Below are 21,143 nucleotides of genomic sequence, written 5' to 3'. Positions count from 1 at the left end.
CATTTCTGAGCGTCTCTGACAATAAATCCGTGATGCATAGAGCCTTCTGTTTTAGAGTTAAAATCGGAAAGAAAAAAAACGTTTTTACTCCCTGATTTTCATTACTCACTTTGGGTAACAAAAGCCTGTGAACAGAATGCGACAAAGTGTGAACTCAGCCGCTTATACTGGAGGGAGGGGGAACTAAATACTTCACACACAGCATTGCCTCTTGCTTTCTTGGGAGTTTTCTGTTCACTTTTTACTTTTCCGCTGGAAGAATGTGCTCTTTTACATGATATCACCAGATTTTATAGCTTCTAGCACAAAACCAAATGTTTATCACTAAATTTGAAACATAAAATATCAAAACATGAGGGGCCCAGCAATGCATAACAGTACAGTAGACCACTGTAGAACACATCAGCAGGACAACATACCCCGGACTTAAGAAGGTAGTATCCCAGGGACTTCCCATTTTCCAGCCAACAACCAGACTTCTTGGGATCATCATCGGTCAAGAAAAGACCGTACTCTTTACCTGAAACATTTCATTAGTGCCCGTAAGATTTCACAAACTGTTGGACCCTTCAATAATTCAGATGGGAGTTACACAAATGAAGTGAGGTGAAAAATCCAACATTTAAGGCCTTCCACTTGATAGGAGACACTAGCTAAAACTTGTTTTTTACTTGTGGTTGCTACCACACTAACATCAACTAGAGTAGAACCTCGCTAATTCAAAATTCCGGTTAATTTGAAGGATTACTGCAGTTTCACTTTACTCATCACAATCTGACTGCATAATTTGAAGAAAACTGACTAGTATCCCGCTCAATTCGTAAGTTTCCCACCGAACTCCATCATCTACCGTCGGCATCTACTCGTGGCAGCTACCACACTAACATCAACTACAGTAGGACCTCGCTAATTCGACCTCGTTAATTCGAAATTCCGGTTAATTTGATGGATTACTGCAGTTCATCTTCACTCGTTGCAATCTGACTGCATAATTTGAAGAAAACTGACCCGTATCCCGCTCAATTCGCAAGTTTCGCACTGAACTCGATCATCTACACATCGGATTCCAACCCACGCAATGACCTGCCATAAAAACAACGCGCCTGCTTTGCTTCCTTCCCTTTCCCAGCCACCAACCATGCGGCACAACCTCCTCGTGCTTCCTTGCCTTCCCGGACTCAGCACCCCAGCTGGGGCCCTATCCTCGTCAAAAGTAATCCACCTCGGCTACTTCGTGTCTCGCCCGTCATTGGTCGTTACGCGAAGAAGGCCTGAAGAACAGAGGTGTATGCCACGCGCCCTCAACCAATAGTCGAGCCCTTGATCCTGCAATCTCTGCGCTTTATCGGAGTGCCCATGTCACAGCGGGGCCGCCCTTCCGCGTGTTCTCGCCGGAAGCGGAAGGTTGTAGGCTGTATCGCGAAAGAGAAGTTAGTGCCGACATGCGATATGTGCGCGTAGAGTGCATAGCCTACGGGGTGGCGCCACTTGACTCCCAATGTGGCGTGACTGCCAACAGCGTGGCGAAATGCGCAATGTTTCGCAGTCCGTGCACGTGAAGGTTATTCCACAGTGAACAGAATGTAACCACATCACATTAATTGCAATACACGTTTACACCTATGCGCCACGCTTTTCCCTCCTTTTCCCCCTGTCGTTTATTTCAGTACAGCGCATAGTGCCCCCATGTCGTAGGAAAGCGCGACCTTCCTACTGTTCATGCGCTAGAGACACCGGACACCTTTAAAAAATCCTCCACTCTTGGAAAGAGCAAATCGGAGAATGAGGAAAGGAGGAGGGTATTCCCCCAGCACGTTACTCGTGACGTAGACTAGCGCTGACACAAAAAAGAAAGGCACGGAGACGTTTCAACGTCACGCGAGGATCGTGACGGCTGTCTGCGGCTAATTTTGACTGTTCTTTGTAAATTTCATTGCGTAGTGACAACACATCGTAGAGCTAAAACATTTTGCATGCTGACTCCTGATGAACAGCTCGACAAAATGAGACAGGGTTTTTGGCCCACGTTAAGTGTCACCTCACTGCCCCTTTAAAGCGAGACTTTGTAAGGATTCGAAAAAATTTTGGGCGAACATCATACCCGAAACGAACCACCCCCTCGATACTGAATACAACATCCGCATTCATTTTGCGCAAGTAATTAATTCATAAATGACGACAATAGCAAACGTAAACCCAAATGCGAAGAGCAGAAAGGCAGAGCTCCATACTACGGCGGTACGTCCGGAGGAGGATACCGTGACGTCTCCCAGCATCACCGTCGTCTGCTTTGAAACCTGCATGCTCCCTCGCTTTTTGAAGGAAACAAAAAAGGACGCCCCATGTAGTTTCCGCTTCCGTCGTGTAGAGAGATCTCTATCCGCAACCACTCGTGCAACGTGTTGAGCCGACCATTATGGTGTCGACTGCGACGGGATAGAAGTGAGTGTGTTTTGAAAAAAGGTTCTTCCAAAACATGAGCGGGTCAAATGAAGAGCCGGGAAAGGATGCCGGATGATGTCGGCAGTGTGCTGCTTTCAGCGCCCTCTCGCTTCACAGAGGCGAAACGCTCGCTTCATAATAAATGTGTTCGAATAAAATCTCCGCAGTTTTGGAACGAGGCAGTTCGTACACATGTTCCTGACATCCCAAAGGTTACGGATATACCACAGCCTTCGGGGCGATTTTTTTGCTTTATGTAGGGACGGTCATCACCACCGGCTCACCTGTTTTCTTATCGTTCTATCTGATTCATGTGTATGCTTGAACTCAGATTTTCTACCAGCATGAACAATCTGATTCACACGTACACCATAACACGCATACAATTTCTTCTACCTACTTCGTACAGCAAAGTTCACGTCAATAAGATTTAAGAAAAAAAGCTAATGCATTGATATGCTGTAACGCAGACACAGTTCCTGCCAGCTACCCTGGACAAAATGGAAATTTGTCAGATTTTACTACACCCTTCCAAGCTAGCAAAACAAAAAATACACTGTGGCAGACAATCCTGTTCTGCGTTGTGCCATGTGAGCCGGCACCACATTTGTGACAGATATATGGCACTCACTGTCTCCCAGCCCCTGATCTGGCACCTTGTCCCGGATAACACGACAGGCATCGTAGACGACCGTGCTCGGATCAAACTGGATTGTCTTGATCACTTTATTTTCGGGGACACTAATCTTGAGGGACAGCGTCGCCATGGTCGCTGCTGGGGGTATCCCGTTGCTCACTAACACCCTGAGTAAAGAGAGGGGAGCAAAGAGTAAGGATCAGTATCAAAATGTTGGCGGGGCATACCAAGAGTACACTGCTGGGGAAGAAATGCTTTGTGAGGCGTGGCTCTGCTGTGTCAGCAGCAATAATACAGTATGCAAACACTATACAAGACAGTGGTCTTGCCAATGAATCAGGGTTCATAACAAGAGAGTGTAATGGGCAGAAGTAGCACTATATCACAACGAATAGCTATGAGTCTGGAGTGCAATAGAATAAACATGTCTAGGTTGAGCCCAGCCAGATAAGGCAAGGAGCCAGTTTCGAGTTAGCTCTGAAAGGCGTTTTCACTTCCCGTAAAGCAATAAAGGTGCCTGTAACATTTCTTTGTTTTCTTTTTTGTGTATGTGTAGCACCTTATTCCTTTTTGACACAAGTTTCCAACTTCAGCAAGCGTTTTTCTCTCCTTTTTCTTTAACAGTAGAAGGTAACCTGGTAACTTTGTTGCTTTTACTGGCCAAAACAATCACTTTGCATAGCTATATAAAGCTCCAGAGAAAATTCAGTGACTCTTAAACTCGACATTTAAGCACTCTTGTTATTACTGCATTCTCGTGCCCTCGGAATAACATCATCATTCGTGGGAAATGCAACTTTTTCTCCTTCAAGAGTGGTCTTTCTGGAAAGGAAGCGAAATTTGCGCACCAAACACGGGAATGTGCGAGTAAGCACAGGTAAAATTCCTGCAGTGAGAAAAAATTCCAAAACCCCTCGTCATTCAGTCGAGTTACCACAGGACCTCATCTACAGGTTATTTATTGTGTTATTATTCTTATGAGTAATGCAAGTACAGAACTAGGAAGTTCGCAGCTGCCAAAATTTTGGCTGTAGGATACAAGGCCTTCAGGATCACAGGACCTCATCTACAGGTTATATAATTGTGTTATTATTCTTATGAGTAATGCAAGTACAGAACTAGGAAGTTCGCAGCTGCCAAAATTTTGGCTGTAGGATACAAGGCCTTCAAACAAATGTATGCTCATCATCGCACACTTCAAAACCATGAATCACTCGTCCAAGTTGTCCACGGCCACGTGGGGACATTAGGGCCATGTTGTCCACGGCAATGTGGGGACAACTTCTAAAGTAATACTGAAGAAGCTATTGGCACGGAACGCCTAATGACTAACATTTCCTCATAAATGTGCCGTGCAGCTATTCTGTACAATACAGCTCGTTTCATTATCAAATGCACCGAGAAACCCTACTAGATCACTAACAAAACTTCTCCAGAAAGAAATGTTAACAGAAAGGGCAGCACATGAACCTTGCCATTGTACTTCCGTTCAAACTGAGAATATACTAATCAAATATAGTGTTACTTTACTTCTGAGAACTACTTAACACAGATTTGCCTTAGTCATTCGAGTAAACCTCAGTAACATTTACAAAGACCAAGCTCTTGCATCTAAGCCTCAATAACTGTAGTTTTTATGAGTATACTAGAGTTTCCTAGCACAACAGTCATTGAAACCTTTCCGGAATACCTGTACATGACAACAAGGTTGGGGTAGTGTAACCACAAACATTCATGTCCCGCAGTATTCTTGTAACAGGTGAGCACAACTTTTCCGTCCAGTTCAGATTTCATATGTGGAAGCAGAATTAATAGAACTCGAGCAGATACGCATGCTTGTCACTAATGCAGCCAAGGAATTTGCCGGTGTAAGACATCATTGATGTTAACTACTTCGAGACCTTTAAGGGGTTGTAACGCTTCCATATTCGCAGCTCGTTGCATCAGGCACGCATTGTACTACATGTACTACACTGTACTACATGCCAGATATGGAGGGAAAAGGAGCTAGAATTACCCTACTCCACATAGTTGTCAAGATACAAACCCCTAAACAAACTCCGAGCTTTGACGTAACAGGGACAAAAGCCCCTATCATACTTATTGGTTTCCGTGAGCATGTGACCTAAGCCACACTGTCGCCTCATTGGTGGATATGCCTGCTGCAATGCCATGGTGCTCACAGTGTCAATTCTCTACACATCTGCTACCTTTTTTTCGGTAAAAGTTGGAATGTAGGTCCGCATCGATGCAAGCAACAATCTTTCCCATTTATTCGGCTTAGAAGCGAAGCGCCACAACTGCTTTAGGAACTTTCAGCACTGAATCGAATGCACCCAGTCAAGTGACTGGTCGGTCCGACAACTATGGTTTCCGTCCTTCCAGATGCACGATCGATGTTCCCAAGTTGCAATCTGGAACCCGGTGAGAAAGTTGTCGGCACAGTAAAACTTGTTCGGTTACATAATCCACCGCGCAGTAAACAACGCGTGCGATGTTAAGCAATTTTAAAACAGAGTTTGAGAACCCTCAGCAGGGCAAATACACTGGCCGTACCTCTGATTAGGGCCACAGTAGTCGTGCGACATCAAAAACAGGAATCATTCTCTCTACTAATCTTTTTTTTTGTATTATCACTACCGTTCGTTTTAAGAGTACAGCCAGCAGCACGTTTATGACTTACTACACATAAGTAGAACAGATATAGCATTAGAAAGAAAACAAACACACAAAAAAAAACGAAGACGACGACGACGACTCCAATCTTCCACCAGATCACGATGTTTATTCAAACCGTGGCATTAAGAGTACTTTAAAACCACGCATACTTCAACGAGTAGAAATATGTACGCTTTAAAAAAATAGCTTCGGAACATATCTAGCCCAATACGTAGCCTCATACGTAGCCTTCAGAATGAAAGAAACGAAAGTGGGGGCCGTCTTGTGCGTCAAGTACACTACTAGAGGCACCAAATTGTGCGTGCTACTATGGCATAGATTGTCTTAGTTCTCGCAATTTAGTTCGAGAAGAAAAAAAATTAACGAACGAGCCACAGTCATTATACACTAGCGCACTGCAGAGTGGGAAAAAAATGAAGAAAATCGGAAAAGCTAAAAAAACAAGAGAGGGACGTGAACTCTATAAAAATCATACCTGCTCCGTCAACCTCCGACACCGCGTCGTGGCATATATATCCTTATCGAGGACATTCCAGCACACCTCCCAATGATCGTCACCATCTCACCTGCGCGGGCCCAGCCCCCCGCGGGCCGGGGCCGCGGGCCACTGAGGGGGGCCGACAAAAAGGTCCACTCGCTCGGTCCCCGGTTCGGACGACGACTGGGCGCGGGCCCCTCGACGCACGCGCGGCTGCACTGCGGCCCCGAAGGGGAGGGATCGAAAACAAACCACGCCCCCTTCACGCGATATTAATGTGCACGTATATACCACGCCTCCCTCCCAGACTTTTGGGCGCCTCAAATTCGGCCAGAGCTCAGCGGGAATCGTAAGCGGTATACTAGATGGTCGTAGAAGTTTCCGACGAGAGCATTTCAAGTATTGGGTTTTACGCTGCTACTCGTTCACTAACCTCCGCGTGTATCATAATTTTAGTATCTAAGGAAAAGAGACACTTACAATCCCAATATCTTTAAAGATGGACACCGCGATAATTGGAAAATAATACGGCAAAAGTAGTTGGTCAGTAAGCGCGAATGAACGCAAGCCGAGCCCTGCAAAGCGTGCTTTGACTGTAGAGCTTCGCAGCCCTGCAGTGAAGTTCCCCCGCAGGCGGCCCGTGAAGACGTTGGCGGTTGAACAATTTGGCCGAGATTAACCATCCTAAGCTCGCTCTCATGTGAAGACGGATCGAAATACGTGGGTACTTGTGCGCATAGCGGAACTGAAATTTTATTATCTGAAATTAACGAGCATATGTGCGTGCATAGTATAGTATATGCAGTCCAACGTGTTACATTTTTGAGGATGTTACGACCAACTCTGATAAGACGCGAAAAAAAATAAACTTACTGAATGTGTTCGGTTTGGATCAAAAGTAGCTATACGCTATAATCGCGACTGCTACACTACGTTCAGAATGCACCGGACGGAGGATGGTCAACGTGTTGCCCTCTATGAGTATCCGTACGTACTACACCGTATACATCAACTGCTGCAGCATTTTTCTGCAGGCACACCCAGAATCTTCGCCACGCACCAGAAGAAAACAAAAAGTGGCTGCCGTTAGAGTAGATCTCTTAAAAGAGAATTACGTGACTGTGACCGCAATAAACGTAACTTTATGCTCGAAATTCACTAGACGGCGGAAGGTCAACGACTGGTCTTCGAGCAATGAGTCATCAAAGCAGACGACCGTGCAAAAGCACTGTCGTCTGCTACAAACTGCGTTATGATCTGCAGCAGACGACAATGCTTTTGCACCGTCGTCTGCTTTGATGACTCATTGCTTTATTGCAATGCTACAAACTGCTTTATAATTTCCGCATTTGAGCCATTAAACACATAATCTCTCTCTCTCGCTTTATCATTTAAAATCGCTAAAATCCCCCAGTGCGATTTTAGTGCGATTTTAAAATATGAACTACCGAACCGCCCAGTTGTTAACACTATTCGATGTCTGCATACAATATTTCGCAGACACACCCGTAATCTTATACCCGCACCAAAAAAAAAAAAAAAAAAACGAAAAACAAACGCATAACAGACATCAGCATGACATGGAGACGCGGGGAAGAGCTTGGACCGCATCAAACCGTCTCACGGACGAACTCAAAGAAAAAATAAAAATAACGAAAAGCATAAAAGCAAACCGTTCCCTCAAGGGTGACGCAACGCCCTCCTCGTCCTGTTGTTCTTTTACGCGAGCATGTTGGACACGGCTTGTTTGAGAGTTGGCAAACACAGTGATGGGGTGCCATCAACCGCCCCATAGGAAACATGGAATGAAAGAGGGAATAAAAGGAAATGAGGGGGAATATACGGGATAGCTCTTTCCGCAAGTGAAGTCGTATAAGCACCATAGTAGTGGATGCGGGGGTTGCACATTTAGCGACGACCACGGCCTGTGTGCTGTTAAGGCAACAATATCGAGATTCATATGCTTGACTCATAAATGCTTCTTTCTTTTGTTTTTTTTTTTTCTGTATCCGAAAGGTTCGATGCTCTGGTTCGATGCGTCCTGCAGCGCCCGTGACTAATACAGTGGAGAAGCTGGCAATTTCGTACACGAACTAATCGGTACAGTTCTGCATATTATACTTTATCGCATCTTTTTCTTTCTTCTTTTCCTTTTTAAGAGAGCTTTTTTTTTATTAATAGTTCGTCCACTGTGTTGGTCGTGACGGAGAAGATAATTTGACTTGTACAGAGCACCGTTCGCTTAAATTCGATATGATATAGTATATGTGTTTTATCTTATTTCCGCGCGACGACGTCGTCAGAAAGAAGTGCGATGAACCGTCACAGAAATTGTGTAATAGTTACAAAGCATGAGCCCTGTAAGATTCAGCGCCGTATTTCTTCGGTGCACTGGAAATTGACATGGCTCGAGAACCATCCCTTACGCGTTTACAAATGCACCTGCTTCGCGCGAATCACAAATAAACCACAACAGCACCTAACCAGTACCCTCTGACTTTACACAACGATGCGGTTACAGAAGACATCCTAGCCATTAGAATAAGCCAAAAGGAACGGCAGTGTTAATACAATTTCCCTGTTTCTGGGCAGTGTCAAAAACACGAGTTCTTGGGACGTTTCAGTACAGGGCTGAAGGCAACGTAAGACATCGTTAAAATAGCCCAGCAAAATAGCATACACGATAACGTAATTGATATATTAGCTGCATTATCTACTTCGATATTGTGTTGTTTTTTTTAATCATTTCTGCATGTATTTCGCCTCATTAAAATTTACGCTTCAGCAGGGTTCAGGGTAGTGGAGGGTATTATTAAATTTAAATTACCAGATTAGTTTAATGAATTTAGAATATGCTAACGCCGCAACACAGGGAGGGGAATCAGTCGGAAATTTGGAGGTGAGTTAATTGTAAGGCACAGGAGTGCTGGCACTCCTCTGAGGCACACGATACAGCGTTACACTCAAGTGCAAAAGCAATGGGGCAGAGTTTTAGAACTGGTTTCAGTTGTTGTTGACCTTGTCGGGGAAAATGAAGCGAACCAGTAAATTATATATATATATAATATAGGGATATGGAATATATAATAATATGGGATATATAATATAGGGATATAGGGAATGGTCGGCTAAAGCGATAACGAAGATGGGCTCACTAATTCTGTGACCCATCTAATCAGTCAACAATATACAAAAATTTACGCCGCGGCGACTTTTCTCGGAGCGCTTCCCTAATTCCATTATGGCTCGTGTTTACAGCAACCGACTCCACACAACGCGAACGCAGTGCCACGGCACGTCAAAAAAGGGGCCACGAAAAACGACGCACAATCCCCAAAACTTCCGAACCCGGCCGAGACTGACGCATCGGGACATCGCGTCACAAACGAACGCATCCCCACCGCACCCCCCCGAAGAAAGCGTTCGCATCCCGAATCGGGAGCGGGAGCTTCCTCCTCAACATCCCAAGGAGCTACACAACCGGATGCCCACAGCGGGGGAGGGACAAATGGCGCGTGACGGGAAAGGAGGAAGAAAGGAGAGGGAGGGAGAAAAGCAATGACTTTCTAAAAATGGCTATCCTATCCACACTCTCCCGTCTGATGCGTTCATGTTTGCTTTGACAAAGATGCACGGCGTCTCTTGAAAACGAGGACTAATTCTGTTATGTTAAAATGGAATCAATTTATTTCGCATAACGATCCGTGAAGCCCGAACGTGTGTGTGTAGGACCGAGTGGGGAAGGGTGCGATTATTAGATTAAAAATGCGCTGAGAAATATGAAAATGATTCCAGTCTTTACAGGGTCAAGGGGTTGGAGCAAGAAAACGTACGGGACAGAAGGATTATTTGGGGGTATCTGCTGCCGCCCGAGAATACACGATATAAAATGGATTTCATGTTGGTGCCGTCATTCGCGTATCCATATTTTATTTTCTGCTGTAAGAGTATTCAGAAGCCTACCCTTCCTTTTAGTTTTGTCAAGTGATATATTCTGAACTCTTGCGCGCGAAGACGAATAGGATATAAGTTTCGTGATATTTAATATTAAAAAAAATACTAAGAACGCAAAGAAAAGATATGAAAAGATAAAGTGCACACATGAAACCACTATGTACCATAGTGGTTGTACAAGCGAGATAGGAAACAAAATAAGCATTTCAGAACGGACCTAAAATTAACCAAACCGTTGCAAAAGCATTCAAGTTTTACTCCGAAAATTGCAGCCAGCGGCTCCAGTGCCAAAACAAACTACAACTGACGCACTTCCTGACGTTTCCATTTTGTGATTTATCGGCACCAAATGTTTGTCGAGCGCAAGCGATCGCAAAACGACGAGTCCTCTCAGGCAGTGCAAATTGATGGGGCGAAATGCATTGTAGACACGGTGAAATTCGTCTCAGGAGATCTCTCTCTGTTTATTAGTATAGAGGAATCCTGTACGCCGTCTGCGACATTCAGTACACGTCCCCGACTGGTGTGTGCGAGGGCCAAGTGTCGCTTCAACAATTTGCAGACGACGCCACGTAACGGTAATTTTGACCCTGTAAATTCAAAACGCAGAAAATTTAAAAAAAAATGCATCTAACAAATAGCAATAGTTCGTCTTGTAAGTTCAGCATTCTACTGTTGCCTGTGTCGTCTGCTTCGGCAGCTCGACCGTGCAACAACGCTCTACGGGATTGGATTGGATTGGATTGCAAAACAGTGTTGTTGGCTGGATTGATCACGCCACGTCGACCTTGTGCGCCTCGTTCTCGTCTTCAAAAAAGAAAAAAGAAAGACAAAAAAAGAACATACGAAGGGAATCCTAGCAATGAAAATGTGCGGAAGTCGGCAGACGAAGTTCCGCTACCGTTATCAAAGCTGTGTGCTACCGCATCCTCGACTTTAGATCGCAGCGAATTCGGGACGAGAATAAATTATCTTACGTTCCCATAAAAACTGCGAATAAAACGAGACGGAATTGCAAGATTTAAAAAAAAGAATCGACAAATATTTTTGTTGCGTGGTGTAGAAAGAGTTCAACCTGTCATACTCAGAGCAGTTTGAGCACCGTGACCTTGACTCTTGAGCACATATACAGGGAGTCCACGCTAACTGTGGACAAAATTTTATGATTTTTTTTATCAATAATCAATAATAAGTGGCCATATATTCTTGGTCAGTGGGCCACCTGATGACCTCATTAGCAGCCTTCTGGGGCGAATTGTCCTCATTAATTTTGACCAGTGAATCACGTAGGAGAGAGGAGCTCAATGGCAACATCCGGTCTTTTGGGAGCGTTGACGACGTTGCCGTTTTCAGACAAAGGCTCCGGCCAATAGAAGACCTGCACCCCTGCGTCACTGATTACGTAACGCCGCCGCGCAAAGCATGCTGGTGAGCACTACCAGCTTTATCAGCCTATCAGACGACGCGTTTTTCCCGCTTCTTGGCCACCGCAGCAAGATATAACCTCGAACCAGTTTTCTTGTGACGTCCGATGTTTGTAAACAGAGGGTCGTCTATATAGCGCCAAGAAAGTGCCCCGGAAATAATGACCGATCTGGTGGTCATTTTTGTCGCTCCCGCCAAAAAGTGCTTCTTCCTCCCTCCAGGGAGAAAAGGCCACTGTAGTACATTCATAATTAAAAAGCGGTGAAATGAGCTCATTTCCTTACCAGTAAGTCCAGATTCTCACATTCATGGACTGTAGTACACATTTACTGTGTAGTACTGTAACTGCGTATTTACTGTGAAAGATATTTTTGCCCATTGTATTTTTTTTTTTTTGTATTTTATGGGATGTATCACGTGCCTGACTTTTTCTTATGTTCATTTGCCTCCTTTGTTCTGTTATGTTCCACTCCGTCATGTTGTACCCGCTCTGCGGGCCTTTGACGTACATACAATAAATAAATAAATAAATAAATAAATAAATAAATAAAGGGGGGAGGGCATTTCCCTATTTCATAAAACCCTCTGCATATAGCTGACACACTGTATAGGTAGGGCCTTGTGTTTTCAGCTTTTATGTTACGAGAGCACATGTTAATATTGCACATAACTGCGCTCCGGTACCTCGTTTATTGTGCCATATGAACGCACTTAGCCATAACCATGACATTAACTTTTTCTTTTTTTTTTCATCTTATTCCTCTTTTACATCATCCCTTCTTAACATTAATGCGCAATCACATTAACACTTTTCACTTCTTCCACATTCCTACACTTTCCCGACGTTTGCTTTATATTCTTGATGTTGTGCTTTGCTATTTTTGTTTTACTTTTTGTATTGCTTCTGCCATGTTTAAACTGCCATTGACCTTGTTGGTGTACCATCCGGTAGACCTCACGATTATTGATTGACGCCGTTCAGAATAAAGTATTATTATTATTATTATATTGTTATTATTTATGTTCTGAAAATTGGGAGTAAAAATCGTGTTTTCATTCAGGAGCCGTCAAACAGGGTGAAATCGAGCGATGGCGGGTGGGAAAGCAGATTTTCGCGTCGAAATTACAAAAAACAAAAAAGCGCTTCTCGCATTTAGATGAACACAAAGCTACGAAACAACCATGCTGAGTGTACAGTGCTTAGCATTCTGCAGTGTCCGTATTGATGGCTGAATTATCACTTTGCCAAGTTAGTTTTCGGAGTTTTTCGGGTCTTGCCCAACGTGACGATGATGCAAATCGGTGGTAAAACCGGGATGTACCCTAAAACACGAGGCTCTATGTAGGTGGAACGCGCTAAAGCGGGTATCGTCACGACTATAGCGGGGGGGGGGGGGGGGGGGGGGGGAGTGCATCCTGGTCCGACTTCCCTGGGAACTGCGGCGACATCTGCCTCAAAGCGCACGAGGAAAACCCAGGGAAAACACACAGCACAGCTAGTGCCAGGGTTCGAACCCGGGTCACCTCCCACTCGCGGCGTGGAATGCCATCGTCATGGCCACAAGGCCACTTGAGCTGGTTTGACCCGCTGTATAATGGTACCTGCAAACCCGCAATAGCAAGTCGTCGCACGTCAACAGCTCCCGATTCCTCTTACTGTGTATTCACACGCGCGACATCCTCACGAAAGATTCTAGTGGAAGAAAAAGCAAAAGCACAGAGCAAAAGCCTACAGAGGCGAAGTTCCGCTCCCGTGTTACGTGAGCATTCACACGGTTACGGAATATCGGCGGTGGCGAACTGCGCACAAAGCAGACGACACTTCGCAGACGACACCGCCAGCGCGTTTCTTGTCGTCTGCTACAGAATATCTGTAGTGCAGGATATGCAGGAATGTCGCTCGTAGGATACGCGGTAACATGACATGCTAGACTTGTCCGCGCAACGAAAGTTTGCTTTCGCTGGACGTGTCCAGCACGAAAGTAAAAAGGAGAGAAAAAAAACTGGCGTCTCCGAAAGACCGACCCCGCTTTTAAGAAAAGGCCAAGCGAAAGGCGACCTCACTCATTACCAATGGAAATACGTGGCGACAACGTCCGCCAAGACGACGCGAGAGCCACGGAGTCGCGGAGCCAGGGTATCGATTTCTTCGCTGCCTTCCGCAAACGTTTCCCCGCGAGGCCCGCAAAACTTGCTCCAGAGACACTTATCGGAGAGCGTTCCCGCCTTTGAGGCATTCCTTCCATACACTGTTACACCGTGTCATCGATGTGCAACATCTTATCAGCTTGGAAAACGTCCTTATTTGTTCCTTTATTTATTTTTTATTAACATCGAGTATAAGAGATCATATCCACTCGCATTTTTAACTCACCAAAGCAAGCGCGAGACTTACGAGGACGCCGACGTCTCTCTTGAATCTTCACCGAGTGGTTCCACAATCAAGAATTTTCATTAAACATTTTTAAGCTCTTAATTCTGCTAACGAAATAAAAAGTAAACTGTGATTAAATAACCCTGCAAAACAATAAAAAGAATAATTTGCTGTATTTATAAAATCGGAAGTTACGCACCACGTCCCTACATGGAGATACGAAACTGATCAATTCAACCAGTAATGTTCTTTCAGTGATACAATATCAGAAAGAAAAAAAAATGCTGCTACTTCATGATATATTGTCTTCATACCTCCACCAAATAGCAAACTGCAGCACAAAAAGCTTCGTCATGCAGTTACAAAATGCATACATCACATTCTGCAACGAAGGACAAGTTAAAATCCAAACCTCCGAGCAAATTTTTATAACCAGAATTTTACCGATTAAAACTAAATTCGTTTACAGTGAACCCTCGTTATTATGACCATGGTGGTTCCCGAAAATTTTGGTCATAACGCGGAATTGATATTGTCATATTAACGATGGGGGGGGGGGGATTTGCAGTGGGTTCACTGCATTGCTCCCCAGGTCGTAAAGCGCGTATGTCAGATTATCGGGGGTCATATTAACGAGGGTTCGCTATACAGTGAACCCTCGTTATTATGACCATGGTCGTTCCCGAAAATGTTCATAATGCGAAATTGTCATATTAACGGGGGAGATTTGCAGAGGTTTCACTGCATTGTTCCCCAGGTCATAAAGCTCGTATGTCAGATTATCGGGGGTCATATTAACGAGGGTTCGCTGTAAATATCTCTACGCCCACGAGGCACCCCCCCTCCCCTCCCTTTCTTCCTTATACCATGTCACCGCAAGCATGTCATGTGGTTACTAACAGACAAATCGAAAGTACACAGACCGACAAAGTGGGATAAGCTGAGAAGAGCAAGTGTCAGGCAAAAAGACCGCCCTTGGATCCCAGCTTGGATGGCACAGTGCCACTTCGAAGACATGGGGGGGGGGGGGGGGGGGGGGGGGCAGCGGCATACACTATTCTTGGTCCACCATTCACGCGGGAAAAAAACGCGGGAGGAAGAGTGATGCGCCAGGTGCACCCCCCCCCCCCCCCCTCCCGGAAGCAACCAACTACTCATCTTGCACGTACAGTGTTATCCCTTGTGTTACATCATTTCAGGATACAACCTGTACCTCTTGAGACGCACTTTCTGGAGCACTGCATAATTAACGAGTTTGGTTCTGTATTATGAAATTGTTTTCTCGTTACAAGCCACGTGTGACGAACCTCAGTATTTTATGATGGTCTGAAAAATATTGAGAGACCCCACTAGTGCGCGTCAGTGCAAGCAAAAAGCTCATTTGTCGAGCAAACAGAGTACGTGCTAAACGTACAATCCTCTTTCAGCGTCCGAAACACGCTTTGAGATAGTACAGTATGGTCCTAGTTCTGCGCAGCATATATCTCAAGTCAGGACTGTAATCGTGTTGCATCACAAAACGACTAGGTTGAATAACAAAGAGAGTTGCTTTCTATTTTGAGACAATATACTCTGCCCACTTGTTCAATTGAAAAAAATAAAAAAATAAATAAATAAAAAAGAACAGTAATCCATGAATGCTGCAAATTAGCAAGTACCATACTGCAACAACCAAATGTCTGTATAATTTGCTTCATGTACCACTACTAATGTTTATCACAGTTTCTCATACTGACCAAGCAACGGAGTGGTGGTCCAAAAGTCTGTGTGTTTATATGTGTGTGCGGTGACCAACCGGATGAGAAAGCATCACAGCAGCTCTTACAGGCAAACATTGAAACAGACTGTTCGTTCTAACTCGACCAAAGCCCTAAACGATAACTCAACAGATATAAATAGACTCCCTTGGTCATGTCTCACGACTTCTTATTCTGAACCAATTCCCATCTCCTACGCTGTAGACCATCGAGCATAAACTATTATTCTTATATTTTGCTCTTATTCCTTATCTTTATTATTCTACTAATTATTATATATCATTATTATACCTCTACTATTCACTTGCTACTGAGAAACTCAACACTATTCTATACTTCTCGAGCTGATACTCCGATTTCCTGTTCTCAATCCGAATGTAACTGCCATGCATGGAACTTCCTGCAATATCTGTGGGTACTGCGATGGTCATTTCACACAGATGGGCAATGGTAAAACTAAAATAACAATATACAAAAAATATGCAGCAAATGTATGGCAAGAAAAGTCACCAAAATACATATCAAGGCCACTGTCCTTTAAAAAAGAAAAAAAATAATGATGTATACCGAAGCTGTCTTTACTGAGAAAAATATTTCTGTAAATACTACCCCGATACATTTGACGGCACATTTGAACATGATGGAAAGTATCCGTTCCAAGGCGGGAACACCACAAACTGCATGACACAACATGAGCCTCAAGGTGCTCATGAACGTGGAAGACTGCCTTGTCCTGTGTTGTATCTACGCTTGTCCTATGTTGTATTTGAGAAAACATGTATGAGGGAATGCTAATACAGTGAGTGTGTGTCCTGCTAACTGAATGAGGCCAACCTGGCAAGTCGTCGCTATGCTGTGCCAGTGTATAATCATAATCGAGTTTGAGGTAACTTGTTACTGTAACTAAGTTCGTTTTTTTTGGAGAGTTGTAACTTAACTCGGTACTTTTGTACCGTGATAACTTTCAGAGGGACTCGTTTCTTTTTCAGGTAACTTTGCCAAAGTAACTTAAGCTAAGTTCCAAGTTACTTTTAATTCGCTTTTCGCTCACGCCCACTTATTTTCTTGCTTTCTCTCCAGTTCTTTCATGGCATTTTAGACCATAAAACATGTCATTCAATCAATGACTGTATTCTATTGAGGAAGTGAGAACCGCTGTCATTGAAATGAAGCTGAACCGGGGACTAAGATGCAAAGCATTCGAATTGTTGGATATAAACGAAAACGATCTAAGCGTGTTGCACTCCTCCGCAGGCAACTCAAGGTCGAACTCAACTGCTCGCGCGCCCAGCACCTGTGTAGTGCTATTTTGTGTATGAAGTAACTTGGAAGTAACTCGTTCTTTTTTTTTAGGTAACTCCGTAACTGCGAGTTACGTTTCAGGACGAATAACTTCGTTATTAATTTAGTTACATTTTTCACACGCTAACTTAACTCGTAACTAGTTCCTTTTGACGGGTAACTTCTCGATCTGTGATCATAATGGTTAGTGTACTTGACCTTCTATCTTTCAAATTGTACGTTTGAACATGGTTTGGAACTGGCTGGGCCGGTCACGCAGTGAATATAACTGCACATTTTGAAAGTCCCCCCCAGAGAATGTTTTTAATAATTTAATGTTAATGTTAATTTAATAGGTTTTAATGTTTTTAATGCAATTTAATGCAATTTAAATTTTGCTCACATTCACGCATACCCTGCAACACCCACAACTCCACGACAGTGAAAATGTGCGCTACGATAATGGAAAATTTTAAACGTCATGGCTTTTGTTGCACCAGTGGCCTTACTCTCACTGTGTATTTTTCTTGATTCCACGCTAGCACCACAAAGCAACTGCTCACTGTGTTCACTGTTGCCGTATGGAACACTGTCGACGTATCCACATGGCAGGAAGCATTAACATTGATACGAGCACTAGTATGAACGTTTCACTTTGAAAATTTCCTTACTTGATAAATCCTTTGCAGGGAAATGGAAACGGTAAAAGGAGATAATGAGTAACTCTCATGCAGAAGATGTGGCAGAACGAATGCTCAGTGCTTGTGTACGCACAGCTAATCTCTAGTGTAAGACGGACATACTACAGCAGCAATAGTTGGCAATGACAGGCAACATCTTCGCTATCAACTTCCTCCTGAGGCAACGAAAAACTGGTGTCAACACCACGCAGGACATTAAGCGTCTGCTGCCTTGACATCACTGTCATGTGAGCAGCCTGCCTGCTCTGAGAAGCATCACAAAGCTTCAGATTCCAAATAAAACCTACAGGGTTATTCTAGCAAACGTTACTCATTTTGATCGCATCTTAAAACTAGAAGACTGGGTTTGTCCAACACCAAACTTTGCAGACTGGTAGCCGTTGGTCTGAAGTTTTGTTGGAATTTTTTGTGAGCATTATGGCCCCGTAAAAGAAAAATTAAAAAAACAAGCAAAATCTCACTCTGTGCATTTTCTATGGCCTATCTCACTCAAAAGTCGCCATTTTCTGCTGTTTGCGCTTCACTTTCATTTCACCACACACAGGTGGCACCAGCATACAGAACAAGAGGATTGGTGCATAAACGTCAGAATCGGCATGTCACATCGTTGTAGGCAGCGCTACCTGTGTGAAGTGATGTGAACGTGAAGCAGACGCAAGAAAAAATGGCGGTGTTTGTGTGAGATAGGCCATTGAAAATGCATGGGGCGAGATTTTGCTTTATTTTTAATTTTCTTTCTACATGAGCATAGCGCTTACAAAAAATTCGAATGAAACTTCAGGTAAATGGCTATCAGTCTGCAAAGTTTGGGATGGGCAAGATCTAGTCTTCTATTTTTACAGTGCGGTCGAAATGTGTAACGTTTGCTAGAATAACCCTGTAGTCATTATGTTTTAGAGAATCTTGAAGTGTCCCCTCAAGCATATAAGGCCATATAACCTTGTGACTCCTGCAAATGTGCGCATACTGCATCTACATGTGACTCACAGTTGAACATGATCTCGGCATCAGCCGAGGGGTAAAATACCGTCCCTACGGATTATCTTCGCTCCACTAATCTTTAATCTCTGCTTCACTCTCGTGCCTTCCAGCTTGTCATCCGTATAAAACTAGGATATGACTAAGTCTGACCACAGTGTTTGTGATTATGTTGTGCCCTATCAGAACAGCCTTATCGCCAACAATAACTGGACAAATGTATTCGTTGTATTGTGGAGGAAGTCGGCAATTTTGCAGGAAGAAAAACGAAAACACTGATTCGAAACCAGAACAATGGGTGAGCAGCCGCATGTCCTGAACACCTAGAAATAACGACTACAAACAACGGCTAATCTCGATGACTGCTACATATTTACACAGCATACGTTGCTCGGTATAATGCTATGCGTACGGTGGTGTTATATTGCTTAGTACGTGCATGCTAGCGAATCGCTCAAGAGTGTGCCTATACTTGATTGCTCACGAAGAAAATGTTCATTTGCAGGTTCCGCAGGTAGCGGCGCACAGCACAACAACGTGCACATGAACAATGTAAAGCTTGAAGAAAATGTTTGTTTGAGAGTAACCATTGTAATGTAGCGTAAACCGCAGGTTGCAAATATAACCAACTAGATTACTGAAGTTACCATTGTATCCCTCCATTAGTTCAGTGCAAACACATCCCTTCCCACAACAAAAAGTTGTCCGTATCTTAGTTACTTTTTTTAGACTGTGAAGCAAAAAAGTATAGTACAAAAAGTAGTTCGCAAAGTAAGGAGCAATGCTGGAACAAATTCCCGTATCAAATTTCACAAATGTCATTATCACAATGAGAAAATTATTTAAAGTATGCATAGATAGGGTAAAGATGTGGCATTGCCCTAACTTAAGTACAGTTGTATTTGACAGTTGCTTTCACCAAAGGTGGTAACCATATATGGTTCGAATAAGGAGTTACTTTTCTATAAGTTTTAATAATAATATATATAAGAAGCCTGGAAATATCTCACAGATCTACAAAAAAATTGTTTTCAACAGTGCTGGAATGTATATAAACTAGTTTTACCACGCCATAAGGTACTGTGTAGCGCAAAATACCAGATGAACGCACGAAAAGATACAGGGACAACCCCCATGAGAAGGATATAAAAGAATGTGCAAGTACTAGCAGTAAATTTGCAACCTTCAAACCTAAAATTTTTGTGTACGTTTGCCACGAACCTGTCCAGGAATTTTCTGAACACACACACAAAATTTTCTTGCGTGACAAGGACTGGTCCATGTTTCGCCTCAGGGGGAGACAAGAGGGAAATCTGCACACCTCCCCCCCCCCCCTACATTCTTGCTGCCCGAACTGTCTTTTTGGCGCTCTTTAGACGGGCTCAGGGAGGGCTGTACCCTGGAGGCATCGGCCCTGGCGGGCTCAGGGGGGCTGCCCCCTGGAGGCGTCAGCCCTGTGTGTGACTATATCTTATCCGAATACACACGGCAGTCTGCTACACAATACCTTGTAGGAATGTCTAAACCAGAGATGATGAAGTTATACGTAATGAAAATGAACTTGAAGTTCCTAAGCTACTTTAGAAAAGTTAACGAGTTATTTTGGAGTTACTCGCCACCCAATATATAATTTGTAGTTCTTGACCTTTCTATAGTTAACTCGCATCTTGATCTCACAATGGGTGGCGCAAGACATTTCAAAATAGTTTTGATATACAAAAGGTATATCAATACCTGATAAGACGAAAGAAGCCTACATTTATGTGCTTCTCTAGGGAGGAATTTGATGCTTTTGATCTCGTAATGAGGTTCCTGAATGGAGCACAAAGCAAGTTCATGTTCCATGAGTCCCTACGCACATATCGTACAACCGCGCCAAGTTTTAACCTTACGAAACAATGCCCTATGTCATTATAAATACACTGCTCGTCGCTAAGATCAGAGAAACTTTCTCCGAGCTACTTTGACCACGTTGCCTAACAAAGGAACGAGCCCCTCGAGAAGTTACTGGATATCAAAATCAACGAGTTAAGATAAAAACTACAAAAAAAAAGTACCCTAGTTACAGTAACGGATTACCCCCAAACACTGGTCTGAACATGTCTCTGCTGAAATTGTGTTAAGGAAGCACGATCTTCATTCAAATATTTGCAATCTATGTAATAATAACTATTATTATTTATGTATTTCGTTTCCGCATGTGTACATGTTCAAGTGCATATTATTCCCTCCATTACCCCACACATAAAAAAGAAGAAAAGTATGACTCGTAGGATCCAAGCTGCTAGTTTTTGTGTGCACAATAATAGATTTCATACTTTGAACTCTTCGGAAAGTGAAAACGAAAAAGTGTTCAAAAGAAAAACATGCACATCGGGCGCCGCTCCGCGCACGACTGTTTTGAAAAGCCTCCGCCCTCGGCTTTGGTAGCTTTCCA

The 21,143-nt window shown here is 43.6% G+C and overlaps 1 protein-coding gene across 5 annotated transcripts in view; it reads right to left on the bottom strand.

Annotated features, from left to right (window-relative positions):
• Positions 1-21,143, bottom strand: part of LOC135386276 (talin-2-like) — an 82,015-nt gene that overhangs the window by 58,522 nt on the left and 2,350 nt on the right. For 4 of the 5 annotated variants that reach the window (XM_064616105.1, XM_064616101.1, XM_064616102.1 and 1 more), the window contains exons 2-3: positions 3,074-3,246; positions 420-520 (exon numbers count right to left, since the gene is read on the bottom strand). In XM_064616105.1, coding sequence (XP_064472175.1) covers positions 420-520; positions 3,074-3,246 — 274 coding nt within the window. Of the gene's footprint in view, positions 1-419; positions 521-3,073; positions 3,247-6,233; positions 6,394-21,143 lie in introns of those variants that run through there. The other variant, XM_064616104.1, reaches the window with a different exon arrangement.

Source organism: Ornithodoros turicata, chromosome 2 (assembly GCF_037126465.1).
Source record: "Ornithodoros turicata isolate Travis chromosome 2, ASM3712646v1, whole genome shotgun sequence".
Lineage (NCBI taxonomy): Eukaryota > Metazoa > Arthropoda > Arachnida > Ixodida > Argasidae > Ornithodoros > Ornithodoros turicata.
The sequence above is the reverse complement of the archived record's forward strand: the minus strand, read 5'-3'. Positions and strand labels throughout refer to the sequence as shown.